The following is a 15851-nucleotide window of genomic DNA, read 5'->3' as shown; positions in this document are numbered from 1 at the left end:
AGATATTTATCATTTTAAGAAAAGCATATACAGAATAGATGCTTGGGGAATGACAACTCTGTTTTTGATGTTGATATTTGAGGGATCAGTAGGCGTTTGAGTCGCTACCTTTTTCCTAATGTTGTGACTCCGTATTTTTTCTTGAACACCATTTCTTCATGTTATGTATCCATAATAAACAAATTCCTTATCAAATGATCTAATTGTGCTCAGTCATCACTATTTAAAAGAAAAAGTGATGACTGAAGAAGATAGAAGATAATGGACGTGACACAAAAAACAATGCGTACCCACATAAAATGTTGTAGTTTGAAGTAATACACATTAAACAGCTCATCTTTAATTATAATCTAAACAGGAGGGAAAAAAATTACAAAAGATTGACCAAGTTACATATGACTATGAGACAATTAGAGGGTCCTACTTTGTAGGAACATTTAGGTTCAAAAATGCTGCTGTTATAAACATAAATTAACCGTGTGAAATGTTTTGTTTCTTTTTTTAACAACAAGCTTTCAATTTTCTAACCTATATAGTATACCTACCTAATAGGCAGCCTAGATACTATATGTAATAAAATAAAACAACACGTCTTGCTTCTAATTAGGAGCTTCAAAGACATTCAAAAAGATAAATTCACTAGGTACTCTGAAGCCTGAAATTATGTGGTGTACTTCGAAGACAGGATTTTGGACATGAGAAATATAATTGACTTCTACAGGGTGAGGAATATGTTCGGCAAGATATGTTTCAGTTTATAAAATAATTTAAAAAAACTTTTATTCTTGATAGGCGGATTACTTTTAGGAGACGGAGAGGCTATAGAGGCAGTACGAACAAAGTTGTTCACAGTTAAGTCCATCCACAACGCTCAAAAGGACTGTGTTTTAGGCAAGACCAATAACAGGATCCCTTAGGAGTACTACACCATTACCATGTGCCAGGAGCCCCCCATTGTCATGTTATGAGCCGGTATTCCCTCGGAAGGGAAGTCATTCAGGAGATTATAAAGATAAAGTAACAAGTCTACAAGGCATGTTGGTCCACAGGATCTTTCTCTGGCTTCAGGACACATATGGTGATGCCCCTTACATCTTCAGCCAAGGCGGGAACCCTCTCACACTGCAAAAAGTGTGCAATATTAGTGAAAAACAAATTTCAAGGGCTTTTGAAAAAGAATATGTGGCCTTCTAGCAGCCCTGACCTCAATCCCATGAACTTTTCTATGTGATCCATCCGTCAGCCAGGTCTTGTACCAAACACTACTCCATCAAAGACACTCTGAAGCGTGTCCTCATTCAGGAATGGGCCTATAGCTCTGAATAAACTATCTTTGCTGTTTCTGCTCATATGCCTCTTCGTCTCCGCCATGTCATCCGGTCTATTTCGAATAAAAGTTTTTTAGATTAATTTATATAAAATTTGATCATTTCGACAAAAGTTTATGCTAATTAATAAATTTAGATTGAATTTATTCCTCACCCAGTATAGTAGTAGTATTAAGCCCCTACGTATACTAACAATTTAACTAATGAATAGAAATAGTGAAATATATTACATGAGCCTCTTAAAATAAATGCTGCATGAAAATCCAATTTATAATGATTAAGTGAAATTATTTCAAATATAAAATGTCAAATGCCATTAAATGCAATATAGCACGACATATACAATATGTATATCGTTTCTTTACTTAATTGTTTTTTGTATCAAATCAAAACGCCCTTTTCTATCATTCAGCCAATAAATAAACATGCAATAATAATTGTAAACCTACAGTTTGGAAATAGTAAAACTAATAATTATGTGTGCTATATTTGAGAAATAATTTAAATTTCATAACTATGGAATGTATTCATGTGACCTCATGTAATTAAAATTAAGGGATTACATCGTTATACATTCTTATTCCCATATTGTAGATAAAAGTTAACTATTAGAATAGGAAGAGGAAGATATTTTACACATATTATACTATTTTTCTTGTTTTTAATCGATTCAAGGGGAAAAAATTTACAAATCTAGCCATTTTTAGTTCATATTTCTTTAATATATTTCAAATATAAGTATCATTTGCATCAAGCTGTATGCAATGCCGTTTTTAAGTCTTTTTTATATATATATAAAGCCATTTGCTTAAGTTTAATCAAGATTTATTGGGAATTTGTCTATTTTATGTAGTAACAATATCAATTATGAGCCCTCAAGATGTCGTTTCGTTCAATTATGATGCAATTTTAAAAACGCTCTATGTTAACATCATGCAATTCTCTATATTTTATTCCACTAGATGACGTTACTCCTAAAAACATACTCCTCCGGTATAGAAACAAAGTAAATAGCAACAGCTGATATGACGTTGTAAAAGTAAGAGTAGCAGACCCAACATGAGGTTCATGAAGAAATAAGGAAGAAGAAGAGAAGGATAGAGAGCGTGTGTGATCATTCCTTCTTTTTGGGTTACGTTCCATGTGGAAAAGGTGTCTTATTAAGTTATTAAAATTAAACTTTTGTGCCGTGATAATTAATTAATTATGCCACCAAAAAAGAAGGAAGTGGAAGAGGAGAAGCCTGTCCTTCTTGGACGTATGGGGACAAATTTGAAGTGTGGGATCGTGGGTTTACCTAATGTAGGAAAATCCACTTTTTTCAATGTCCTCACGAAGACTCAAATTGCAGCCGCCGAGAACTTTCCATTTTGTACCATCGATCCTAATGAAAATAAGTATCTTTTGATTCTAATAATTATTTATAGGGGGATAAATACTTGGAAATATATTTATATCATTATAAGTGTTAAAGGATCCAAGGATTTCGAAAAGATTGATTATAATTGGCTGCAATTTAATTTTGTAGTCTTCAATTTCTCATCATGACTTGAACTATTTGACAATTTTCACCAAATTTAAATAGATCAAGGACATGCTAATAATTAAAACACTTGAGCACATTGATTAATATACTCAAAGCAATACTTAAAGTTTTAACATAATTCCAGGGTTGAGGTCCAAATTGCCGTAGCTCAAAAATTACAAATATTAGTATTATTGCATATATGTCATATCCTACAAGTCTAATATTTAGTGATTATACTTAAAAAACAGAGAAATTCAAACTGTTAAAGTGAATTTTCTCAAATCTATTTATATGAGAAACTGAAAAACATCATTATTCATAATTAAAGAATATAGTTGTAATATTAATTCTGAATAATGAATATTTGAGTTACGAAAATTTGGTTCTCACCTCTCGAATTTATAATGTATTATAGTCATAAGAATCATATTTCCAAGATGAATTATTTGTTTAAAATAATATTATACTTTGTGTTCTATTCATATTCAATATTATACATAGTTATACTCTCATTATTCATCTAGTCTACTTACAATTTGAACATTGTGTCACATTTTATCTTCAATCATTTGAAAACAAAACAAAAAGACTAATACAATTCTTATCATCAATATATATTTTAACTCCGCAATCTAGCCAGAAAATTTATTATGCAAGTATTATATTAGACTATCTGAGACTCAAATGGCTAAAAATGAACGTTTTATTCCTTTTGTATGTAAGTGGTGTATTGAAAAAAATAGAAATTATAATGTTAAACCTTACGGAAATCCAGACTGATCGAATCCAAACTAAACGGTATATGACTGCATTATTTTTTTTGGCGTTTCTATGACTATATATTATTATAATGATATGATCTATGAAGTCGAATATAATTGTTGAAATCTATGTTAAATATAATAAATGGTTGGATGAATTTACAATTGCTCCGTATTTAAATAATTGACTCGTTTAAAATAGAATACAATTCATCTATCTAAGGGATTATTATTATCATGCTCTAACTGTTCATTGATTGATTCATAAACAACGAAATTTGTACAAGGTCACTCTTCAAAGGCTTATTTAGTGTACAGATTAATGGATGTTGTTAGATGTCATTATAATAACTTGTAAGATTATGAGGGAGTAAAATGCTGATTTGAATATAAATAAATAAATTCAATTTGCTTAGATCTAACCAGGGGCGCGCTGCTGGCTTTCATCTTTGGGGGGCTTAGCCCAAAAAATTATTAAAATCGTTACATAATTACTGAAATAAATAGGTTTATTATACATATATGATAAAAAAGGGGGCTAGTTATGCCACTGGATCTAACTACATTACGAATATTTTAGTATTAAATGATTCATATAGTTCATAAATGGTCATGGGAAAAGTTTTTGTTCAAAATTTATTCTGTTAACCCTTCCTTCATGTTTTGTTTTTTCCTATTCATCTCTAAAATTGCATCAATTTTGGAAAAAATAAAAAATATCTCAAGATTGGAACTCTTCCAGAAGTAACTATGATATAAATATTTTTATAAATTATTTTCTGTTGGAAGAAATTCAAGTAAATTTTATTATTATTTACAATTGAATCATTGGATTAAGATGTGCTATCATAATCATCGGTGGGATCGTTTACTCTCACCGCTTTCTTTGCTAATGGTAATTGCTAGAAGTTTAAAAAAATTAAGTTCCATTAAGTTTTGCTCCATAAAATTTAACAGTAATCGTCGTCGAATCATTTCAAAATGATATATCTATTTATTTCTTGTCAACAATGATTTTCCTTTTTAAATGACTGTATAGTTGATCAGCTAGTCTCTAATTAAATCTTGCTAAACTGTAAATATTATTGCTATAAAATAGTTATGAAGTAGTTATTTAGTTATTTACCTTTGACTAGATTTATGATTGAATGAGAATAACTATAAAATACAAGTAGTACAACTTCCATCTTTAAGAGTTGTTATTTTAATATTAATATCGAAAAAGATCCAATTAAGTTAATTGATTTTTTTATATCTTAAATGCATTGTCAGCTACATATTGTGTCAAATTTACTGTTAATTGTTCATATCCAATACATTATATTTCATATCGTATCGTTATACCCTAGTATTATACTTTCATAATTAGTCATGAAAATTGTGCGTATTTTGGGCATATTAAAAAAAAAGACCCGACAATAATTCAATAGAGTAACCCAGACAATTTTAATAATAATTTTTAGCTGTCATTATTTCTTATTAGATCCGCTAAAAGAAGCTGTGACAAGTGAGGAGGAGGGATAGACATTGGCAAGAATTACTCTGATGTCGATCCTCATTTCTGCTCTTTTTTCAACAAGGACTTAAAATTATAACTCCGTAGTAGATCCTCAAGGTCTTTTATGAGCCCACGCGAATGTTCAATTTGATTTTAAATATAATTGAATGTAGTTGAATAGGAAGTCCATTACTCAAGAGTTAATTAATAATGACAACAGCTGTCGAAAAGAAAATTCATTCTCCAGATTACCCATTCCGAAAAAAAACAAGAAACGGACGAGCTAAAAAATACATGAGATTTTCATGACTAATCATAATGCATAATTATTGGAAAAACTAGGGTTATATTGGTTCTTATTGTAGGAATTAATCGATCCCGTTCTGTCTCTGTTATTGGTCTTTGAAAAACGTCCCATATTTTAGAACGCCCTCTACCAATTTAAAAATTGAATTTGTTCAACAAAGTTCAAGAAATTATCTTCAGGCTTAACTAAAGTATGCATCACTCTAATAAGCATTGAATATTAATAACTCCAAGCTAGTCGAGTTAGATGAGGATGACGTCTTTTAGAAATATTCATTGGGGCGTATTTTGCGATATTTAGTACTTGACGTTAAAATTTTGTCACTAATATACCCCTAGAAAAATTAAGTTATTAATATTTGACTATCTTATGATTAGTTTTGTGTACATATATCGGTTCTTGTGACTCTCATTGCTTGAACTTATTTAAAAAAAAAAAAAGAAATAAAGTTGAGTGACGTCATCCAGGATCGAATTATATATGTTTTAGGACTAATATGCATGACTGAACTGGACGGGACTGCAGTCCTCAGTCCTAAATAAGGACTGACAAAATACTAGTTACAACACAAATTGATGTTCTTTAAAATAAGTTGATTTTTATTTCAATTACAAATGTTTAAGGTATATCATACAAAATACAGGATAAGAAATATATATTAATATATATGTATACTTTGGTATCCCATTTATTTTAAGAAATACTTACGAGCTGTTAGATTCAATTTAATTTAAATGATATATTGCTCCTCTATTCGATAATTTAATTCATTGATAGGATAAAATTCTATTTAATGAGTATTATACTTGTATGTAATCCATGATCGAATGAGTTATAAAGTTCACTTCAAAATACGAAAAATAATTTCATGAACTTTGTTACGAAGCAGTATTATCCGTAAATATTAAAATAATGAAAGATTTTTGTAGTTGCTACCTGAATGGATGTTTTTTTAATTTTCCAAATCTATTACTCAGGAAGAGAACGCATTTAAGTATACAGTAATTACTAGTGTTTGAAAAACGAAAAGTATCCCTTGGAATTTATTATGGAGTTAGTTATAAGTGTCAGTCCTTGTTGGATCGACATCGGAGTAATTATTGCCTATATCATTGCTAGATATGGAGTAGAGTTTATTTTCTTTATCCCATTGCTATTCGTAGCTAATTAAAGGAAACATCCTCACTGCCATGCACCTTTTTTCCAAAAGATTCCTTCAAATTATCAGGGTGACCAATTTTTAATTTTAAGTTTCTTTTTTAGTATACTCGCAGATCATATTATTCATCAGTTTGACCGAGATGTAAGTATTCACTCAGTCATAAAATTGAGTTAACTTATAATAAAATGAAGGATGCATGTAAAAGTTTGATTCTTTTTAAGAGTCAAATAATGGCTTAAAATGTACAAAAAGAAAAAGAAATGTATGTAATAAACTTTTGAATATCATCATTTTTTATTACTCCTAAGCCGTGCATTTTAAGACAATGGATAATTACTAAACCAAGAATAGTTTACTCATTATCACATTTTTTATTAGTTTTTTTTCTCCCTCCTTATCTTTAATAAAATTAACGATATTCATCTTGGTTTCAAAATATGAAAGATACTGACTATAAGCTATTTGTTTTTTATTAATTAAATATAAAAAATTCTTTTGTTTTGTTATTTTTTTATTCATCATAAATAATTTTCATACTAAATCAATACCTATGTACTAGGGGTTCTTTCTTAAGATCCTGTATTTTTGGGATTTTATACCTACGGAATATTCCCTGGGTATCCTGTAATCTATATATATTAATGTATACAGTCCTCTCGTTCTAAGCTTGTACATTTTTCTTTCATAAATATAACATTTTAAGTACATCTAATGGCACAACTATTTCATAGAATTACTCGAATGTAGCTTCCATAGTTGGCGATGACTACTTCCAATCTTTTTCGAAGTGATTTGCAGGAAGATTTTTTCCCCTTGGAATACGATCCCATTTTTGGACAATGGCTGACTTCAAATATTCAATATTTGATTAGGTTATGACATTGACCTTCTTTGTGAGATAACTCAATATGAAAAAAAAAAAAAAAATCATAGGGTTTTAATCTGACATAAATCCTTCTACCAAAATTGGATATTTGATGAAAGCCAGTTTTGAGTCATTTTTAATCCATGAATAGGACCAAATGCTGCTGGAATTCATACTTTTTGTGACTTGTTGTATGATATTGAAATCAAGGCTTAACAACAAGTTCAAAAAGGGTGTCAATGTAGACTTAGAGTAGATTTTGAATCATGTTTCGATGAAAATTTCGTAAGAATTTACTGTGGGACGAAATCGTTTCCTAACAATACCGGATAAGCCTTTGATCTGTTATGGCATATATTTTAATCCTCTGGGACTTTGTTGATGTTTTGGATATGATTATTTGATGACGTAAAAAAAAAATCTCCTCCCGGAATATAATATGATGATGCTATGTGACTTTTTAAACAGGGATGAAGCTTAACTTTTTATTTTAACTCGAGAGGCTTCTTTAAGACTATGACGAATTTGAGGCTTATTTACCTTTATCCCGAGATTTGTTTCCATGATTTTGTAAATAGAATCTTAAGACAATAGAGCACAATAAGCATCTTTAGCCATGCTTTACATAGATTGAATGGATCTCAGGGAATCCTCATCCGGACAGCTTTTATTGCTTTCAGCGTCAATTTCAGTCTCATTTTTTATTTCCTTGGTCCTGGAGTTCCAGTGTTAGTCTCTTTTAATATTTTCAAAAACTTGAATGATTTGCAAACTGCTCCATATCTGCAGAAAACTTCCATATGTCATATCCAAAAAAGTGTATACATATGACTTAAAACTGACTTACTGTCGATTAAAGTTTTATTATCCATCGACTCTAATATCTATTAAAAAAATATTCTATTATAACGTTATACATTCTTATTCCCAGATTCTAGATAAAAGCTAACTCTTACAATGGGACGAGTAAGATATTTTACACATATTATCTTACTTTTCTCGTCCTTAATCGATCAAAATAATAATTGTACAACCTTAAGGATTTTCAGAACATATTCAAGGGCTTCGGCAGGATTATATAGATATTCTATTTTTTTACTTTTTTTTTTTTTTTATGGGGGTTACAATCGAGAATAATTAGAGCCCACCAAATATTTAATTTTCGGACGCAATCCCCCCTGATATTACTTTGATTATATTAAAATATGACTGGTTATCATTCGCATCGATGAGTAATATTCAACCCCGTTTTTAAGTCTTTTATTATTATTCTTACAGACATCTGATGAGATGTCATCAATATTTATTAGAAATTTGTTCATTTTATCTAGTAAAAAGGCTCAATTTTGAGCTCTCAAAATGCCATCTCCTTCAATTAAGCTGCAAATTGCAATAACGTCTGTGTAGACGCTCTATTAAAGTTAAGTTACTTAAATATCTAGCAATAATGTCTATGTCGTCTTGAAAAGGTGGAAAAATGTATTAAGAAGGGGGAAGAAAGATACAAAAAATTCCCACTAAATATTATTTAAACATGAATTGTTTTAATTTGTAAATGTTATGTGATTCTAAAGAATGTTCCATGTATGTATGGTAATTGTAGCTTATGCTGCGTAGTAATAATTATGGTTCTATTCATTATATTCAATGATTTCTCTTACTGCTTGTTGTATTAGTAGTAGATACTACGTGTATATTTGAATATTTTCAATTTTGTATCCATTCCTTGGAAGGAAGTTTATGTTTATGAATACACTGTACAATATACATACATACATAGTTGGTGAAAGAGGGAAATTATTATCTTATTGTTTTCTTTTTTCTCCTTTTTGATGATGTACACACATTCGTACATACGTTCACATTGGGATGTGGAAATTTTGATGTGTATTTGTAGGAATTAAATACGAAGAAACAACGTAACGTAGGCAATGTATGTATAAAATGGCTTTTCCATCATTGTCATTCCAAAACATAAAATATGATTACAAAGTGGTTTAAAATTATAGTGTACCTCAACAACCATTTAATGGGGCAATTACTCTTCTCTCTATCTCTCTCCCTCCCATAGAAGAAGTGTACATATATTTTATATCAAAATTAAATGAATTTATATATATATTTTGTTTTGTTTTTTCATATTCTGTCTTTTTTTCGGGGCGGGGGGAATTATTTTAGTTCATTTACACACACAGAAAAGGGCCTTTATGTATGGGACTCGAGGAATAACGACGAGGGTATTTTTCCTTTTCCCCATAGGAGTTAATTTTTCTTCTTTTATGTGTGCAATAGTTAACTAAAATGTTCTCTTGAGTTAGTGCCAAGCCTATCCCCAAAATCAAATTGATTGACGTATGTATATAATTGTATGACCAAGTTATGGTCGATTTTTAACGTTCCATACTACCTAGACCTCTCAAAAACTTAATGCCCTTTTACTGTGATCATTTGTAATCTTCTTACTAAGTTTATCAAAAATTAATGACAGACAAACAAACAAACAGAGACAAAACCATAAACAATTATTTTTAACAAAAAACTAAATACTTACCACTCGTGTTGTGCCGATCCTTATTTAATTGGTCCAGTCTTAGAGCTGATCTTTTTAACACTTGCTCCTCAGCTACTTACCACTTGTGTTGGATTGGTCTAAAATATATAAAAGAACTGCAGTCCTATAAGTCCGATCCAAATACAATTTTGTCACTCCTAGGGCCGGTCCTTATCGCTCTTTTATGGTAACTATAACAACAAATAGAATTTACATACACAAACCCACGACTAATAGTTACCTATTAATATTTTGATATTGAAAACATTCATTCTCCATGTCTCTTGAACAATATAGTGGCTACTAATAAAGAGACTGAAAGGACAAGACTTTGGAAATATTAATGAAACAATAAAACATATCGTATCCAAAAAAAAAAAAACCATTTGCACACATTCAATCAAAGAATGACTAAGGACGATACTTTGTGAAGAAACGTTATCCCTAACAATGACGCAAGTCATTTAATGAACAAACCGCAGTAGACAATTTTAAAGTTCAAGATTTACAGTTCAAGATGATACTCTTTTTCCCCGATTAAACAGATTGTGATTTCTTTGCCGATTACTAATCATTACATAAAATCATCCATTATTCTTTTAATATCTCTAATTGTTGAATCATTTAGTCCATGGATAAGTAGAAGGAGTAACATTAATACACATCTATGAACGCATGATTGCTCCAAAAATTTAACTTTGAATGAATGCATATCCGTCAGTTTCATTAATTTTCTATCTATATTGAATAATTAGATAGCGGTTATTTAGAGAATTAATAAATAAATGAATAATTAAACTTTGCGTCTATGCAAATTCGTTTATGGATTCAAACATTATTAGTCAGTGTTAAAGGGAAGACGTAACAATCCGTATCCAACAGGATGAAGTTTTTTGTTGTTACACTTATCCAGATTTGATTCAATGTACAATATGGATATTTGTCTCTTCAATAATCATTCTCACCCGTGTTTGTCCATGGACCACCATTCATTAATCAATGATGATACATTATTCATCTCTTTAAGTCTAAAGAGTGTATCTCCTCCAATTGGCTCGCTTCCAGGTTTCGCCATGTTATGTGGTTCATTCCCATGAAATTTGATACAAATATGTTTATTTCAATCATTGAATTTATTTAGTATATTGCTTCATTGATCGGATTTACATTGTAAAAAGTGGTTTTTTTTTTTAATTTTAAATAAATTAAATGATAAATTTAGACTTTGGATTTCTTCCTTCTTTTTATATTGTAGTGTACCTAGTATGGAATTTTACACTTAAACAATTTTGCCAAAATCCTAGATGAGTCCTTTCTGTCTTACTTCTTGGTTTTCATTTTTTGCTTAATCCAACTGGCCCTGGAATGTATTTGCATGCGGGGAGAGTGGTACTTTTTGAAATTCTCGTAAATACCAAATTTGAGACAAAATTACTTTTTTCCAATCTTTTTAGGTAAACATTATATTGTTATGTTTGATCCTCAATGTATTTTACATTAGAATATATTTTTCTTTATGAAAGTCCTCAGTTTTTATAAAAGTATAGGATGATTCCCCAAACAAGATCCTAAGAGATTGATATATAAAAAGCTATATATCCATTGCTTTGGTCAACTAACTTACGGCTTCAAAAAAATCCCTTGCTTTAGCTCAGTCTATGTGTATGTATATATATTCACTATTTGTGTTTGATATACAAAAAATTGATATAGTCAAACATTGGATACGAAGATAAATACAATGGTGTTGTAGTATACATATTGAATATTCTATGTAATATTTAATCACTACATATCTACATAAATATATATCCATATTTCTTTTGAAAACGTCTCTAATGACATAAGTACTAGGTAAAGAATACTATACCTACTATTTTATGAAGAGTCTTAATTGAGGCTTTTAATATGCATTTATTGTTGTCCTTACAGGACACTTCATAGATATTTTATATTGGATGTCATACTGAAACTTTAAAGAAATATGTAAGACAATCAATCAGTTTGTATTTTACTGCCTCTATTTCGTGCTTTCCCTCAAAGTAGAAGATGTAGCAGTCGTCACTAGGAACGAATATCGATATTGGAAGTGGAGCAATTGGCTATAGGTATATTTACATATACTTGATAACTAACAAATTATTATTTTTGGGATTAGATCTGAGACTGTTATGATTTTAAGAGGATCGAAATAGTTTGATTCTTTAAAAAAATGATCTGAAATTACCGATGTACCGATACCTACACAGATTCCTTATTAATATTAATTATGATGTATAAATGAATTATATGAAAAAATATCAAAATGATTTACTTCTTTTAATGTTCAAATTTTTATTAATTAGGATTTGACAAGATAAGACATGAATATATCAGTCATCATTGTGATTATAATTAGCTGTAAATTATATATAAATAAAATTATTTGAAAATTTTTTGTTTCTCATCCTGCTCAAGGGTCAATTTATTCCCGTTCGGGTCGTATATACTGCCTGCACTTCTTTCATTTTCAATAAATGGACCTTAATTATGTTATGCACTTATATGTTAAAATAAAAATTATAGAGAAAATGATTTTATCCATGGCCCCTACAGGTAGGAGCCTCTAGTCTGAAACCTAGGTAAGTCCTAGGTCCTATAATCCTCACCTCTTCAAATAATAAAATTAGAATTTTTTCTTCTCAAAAATGCATATAAATAAGTTAGCACAGATATTGGGGGAATTGGCATTATTGAGCCGATTCTGATACTTCAAAAAATGACAATTCTGATGCATCGAGACACTCCAATCTGCACCAGTCTCAATGAAAAAACGGTCTAGATCGTTAATCAAAGAAAAAATTAGTCTTTAAAAGAAATTAGCCTGGATTGGACTCATTTAAAATTGGGTTTAGACTGATTATATAAATGAATTGTTGATGACATCATGCTTCTTTTAAAATTCTGAACATCGGCATAATGAATGACATATCAAGTTTAATATGTACCATAAATCATATTTGTACAGCTCACTCATAAATCAGAGTATAGGAGCAAATTGATACATAGATTGATACCGAAAATAATCGGTACATAGATTGAGACTGACAAAGATGGCTCCATGATTTAAAAACGATTAAATTCCAGCTACAGTCCAGGTTGTGGTCTGAAATTGAGATACAATCTATTGGAGAATTTATCTTAGCCAGGGATTCTCCACCTTTTTTTTTTAGTGATGTACCACTTGTAAAATATTTAATCAACACAAGTACCCCCTCACAAGAACAAATTTTTTAAAGCTTATATATATATTTTTTTTAAAGCATATATATATTTTTCATTTTAGGGGGGAGGTTGGTTTTTGGAATTTTTTTTGAAAAGAAATTTAAAAAAAATTCAAAATATTAAATTTTTTCGATTAAAAATTCAAAAATCCAGAGCTATTCTCAAAAAATTTGAAACATTAATTTTTTTGGTAAAAAAATTAAAAATCCATAGTTATTCACAGAAAATTTAATTAAATTTAATATATTTAATTTTCTAGTAAAATACAAAAATTCCTTAATTTGGCCCCTCCAACCCACCCTTGTGGATGCCCTTGAGTTATGTACCATTTGAAAATATTCTTTTAAAATCTCAAGTACCCCATGGGGTACACGTACCCCATTTGAGAACCATTGCTCTTAGCGGTCCATTTTTTTCTAAAGACCGTTTTTCAAAACAAAAAATCATATTCATTTGAATTCATGAGGTATTATTTACTATTTTCATAACTGATAAAGGTTCTGTATCAAACTCATTACCCATTTTCATAATATGCAGTCAATTTTTTAGTTAGAGTAAAGTTTCAATAGAAAATTTATTTGTACTTTTTAATGAGTGATTATTAATATTTAAAATATTTATTTTAAAAAAAATAATCAGTACTAATATTGATAATAAAACTTTCCTCTTTTATATATACATATATTCGCAATAGTTTATATTATCAAGTATAGGGAAACGTCTGGCACTAGCTCTGCATCAAAACTCAATAGGACTTTAAACAATAATGATGACTGAAAAAATTATTAAACTTGAAAAATCAAATCTCAAAGCTAAGTTTATATCACTAAAAAAAAAAAAGATGCCACTCAGTAATTTAAACTTTTCGACAGAAAAGCGACTTAATCTTAGTGTTTATAATTTGTGATCCTGTCAGGTTTTGATTTGATAGTGATCGGCCTAGTGGCTATTCTTGTACATCCAACAGTCCCTATACATATTAAATATTGTTGGGTTTCGGGTCAAAATACCATCATCATTTTAACTAATTCGGCCTAACTTCGGTCTGGACCAGTCTCATAGTAAAATTCTGTCTTGATCCGGTCCTACATTGGAAAATACGACTCTTTTTAGAAAAAAAAATTTCGTTCGGTGATGCCGACCAAAGTATTAGTCAAAAAAATCCCTTAAGACCATAAAATAGAGTCCGGATCCGTGTGTCTCATCACAAATACTCTTTTACATATATTTTGAATTTGCGGTTGACAAGCAAAAAACCCATTTCGTTACCTTTGACACTCATTATATATACATATGTATACGATTATTATTAGTACTATACAAATAGTAATAAGTAAGTGCCTCATTTGCTCATTACACTTGAGTAATTAACCTCTTTGTAAAGTCATGTAATAACTTCATAGCCAATACTACATAGTATATAGATATCAATATTATGTATTACTTAGTTATAATAAGTTATTTGTAATAGCTGTGACGCCTTATTCTTAAGAAAAGAAAGAGAGAGAGAGAGAGAAGAACGTCTCACATCCTGGCGTGCTTTACTATGTATCTTGGAGTCACCACTCCATGTATTCTTCTGCATACAGTTCTGATAATGTGACTCTAGAGAAGGAAAAGAAGAAGAAGAATAAAAAAAAAACATGTATATTTCTCTCCTCCTTCTTTCACTATTTGGAAAACTTTGAGCGATTTAACCACGCCCAGTCTTTATAATAATAATATTTAAACAGGTAAAAAGAAATACATAGTATATTAACTTTTGTTGGAACATATTAGTAAGTACCTAGAACTTGGAAGTAGGTTCATCAAAATAAAGGCAGTCACAATCATTCTATAAAGCATAATGAAGATAATATCATAATTGCTGGAAAAGGAACAGTTGATTACCATTAATAACAGTCTTCATAATAATTGTACTTACTTAGTTAGTATGCAACTTCAGTTTAATGGATAGCGTGTAGCCTTAATAATAATTAAGGATACTTTATATATAATTAAATAAAATTATTAGATTCACTGTGTTTGATGCCATTTATTTAGATATACTGTCCTCGTGTCATAATTCAACTATTGAGGTTATTATGACTGGTGGCAAAAGTGGAGCATTGTGTCAAGTTCCAACCCCCGGCCCAAAAATGAGTGGAAACATTTTAACGCGTTAATGTCCGGATTTTTGAAATTAAAACAATCCTCTTGCATTTCTATAATGTTTGTTTTTTTTCGAAAATTTTGAGTTTTTGGTTAGAAATGTAGTATTTTTTAATATTTAAATTAACTTACTGATGAATGAATTTCTCCATATAACAATAGACATGCCCTCATAAATAAATATTTTACGATCCGATATCATTAATAAATAGTTATCCATATTTTACAAATGTTTTGATGTATCCGTGTCATCAACAAGCATTTGGTTTGTTTCGTTTGCCAATAGATTTATATCTTAAGGTTAAAAATCAGAACTAAATATTAAATTAGTAGCTTTTATGTGGCAAAATATCTTTATTTATCTATTAATTGATCTGTTGCGAACCATCTGACAGTATTTTTATGCTTAGAAAATTTTTGTATGACTATTTTTGAT

General features: G+C 29.7%; 1 protein-coding gene and 1 long non-coding RNA gene across 2 annotated transcripts in view; both read left to right on the top strand.

Moving 5' to 3' along the window:
* Positions 1-359: 359 nt before the first annotated feature.
* Positions 360-1595, top strand: LOC121121368 (uncharacterized). The gene is made up of 2 exons (XR_005865424.2): positions 360-722; positions 793-1595. It is a non-coding gene; the product is annotated as an uncharacterized lncRNA (long non-coding RNA).
* Positions 1596-2435: 840 nt separating this feature from the next.
* LOC121121367 (obg-like ATPase 1) overlaps positions 2436-15851 on the top strand; it is a 68997-nt gene continuing 55581 nt past the window's right edge. Inside the window, 1 exon segment of the mRNA XM_040716259.2 lies at positions 2436-2721. Within this exon segment, the coding sequence (XP_040572193.1) occupies positions 2535-2721 (187 nt within the window). The 5' untranslated portion in view covers positions 2436-2534.

This window comes from Lepeophtheirus salmonis, chromosome 7 (assembly GCF_016086655.4).
Source record: "Lepeophtheirus salmonis chromosome 7, UVic_Lsal_1.4, whole genome shotgun sequence".
NCBI lineage: Eukaryota > Metazoa > Arthropoda > Copepoda > Siphonostomatoida > Caligidae > Lepeophtheirus > Lepeophtheirus salmonis.
The sequence above is the reverse complement of the archived record's forward strand: the minus strand, read 5'-3'. Positions and strand labels throughout refer to the sequence as shown.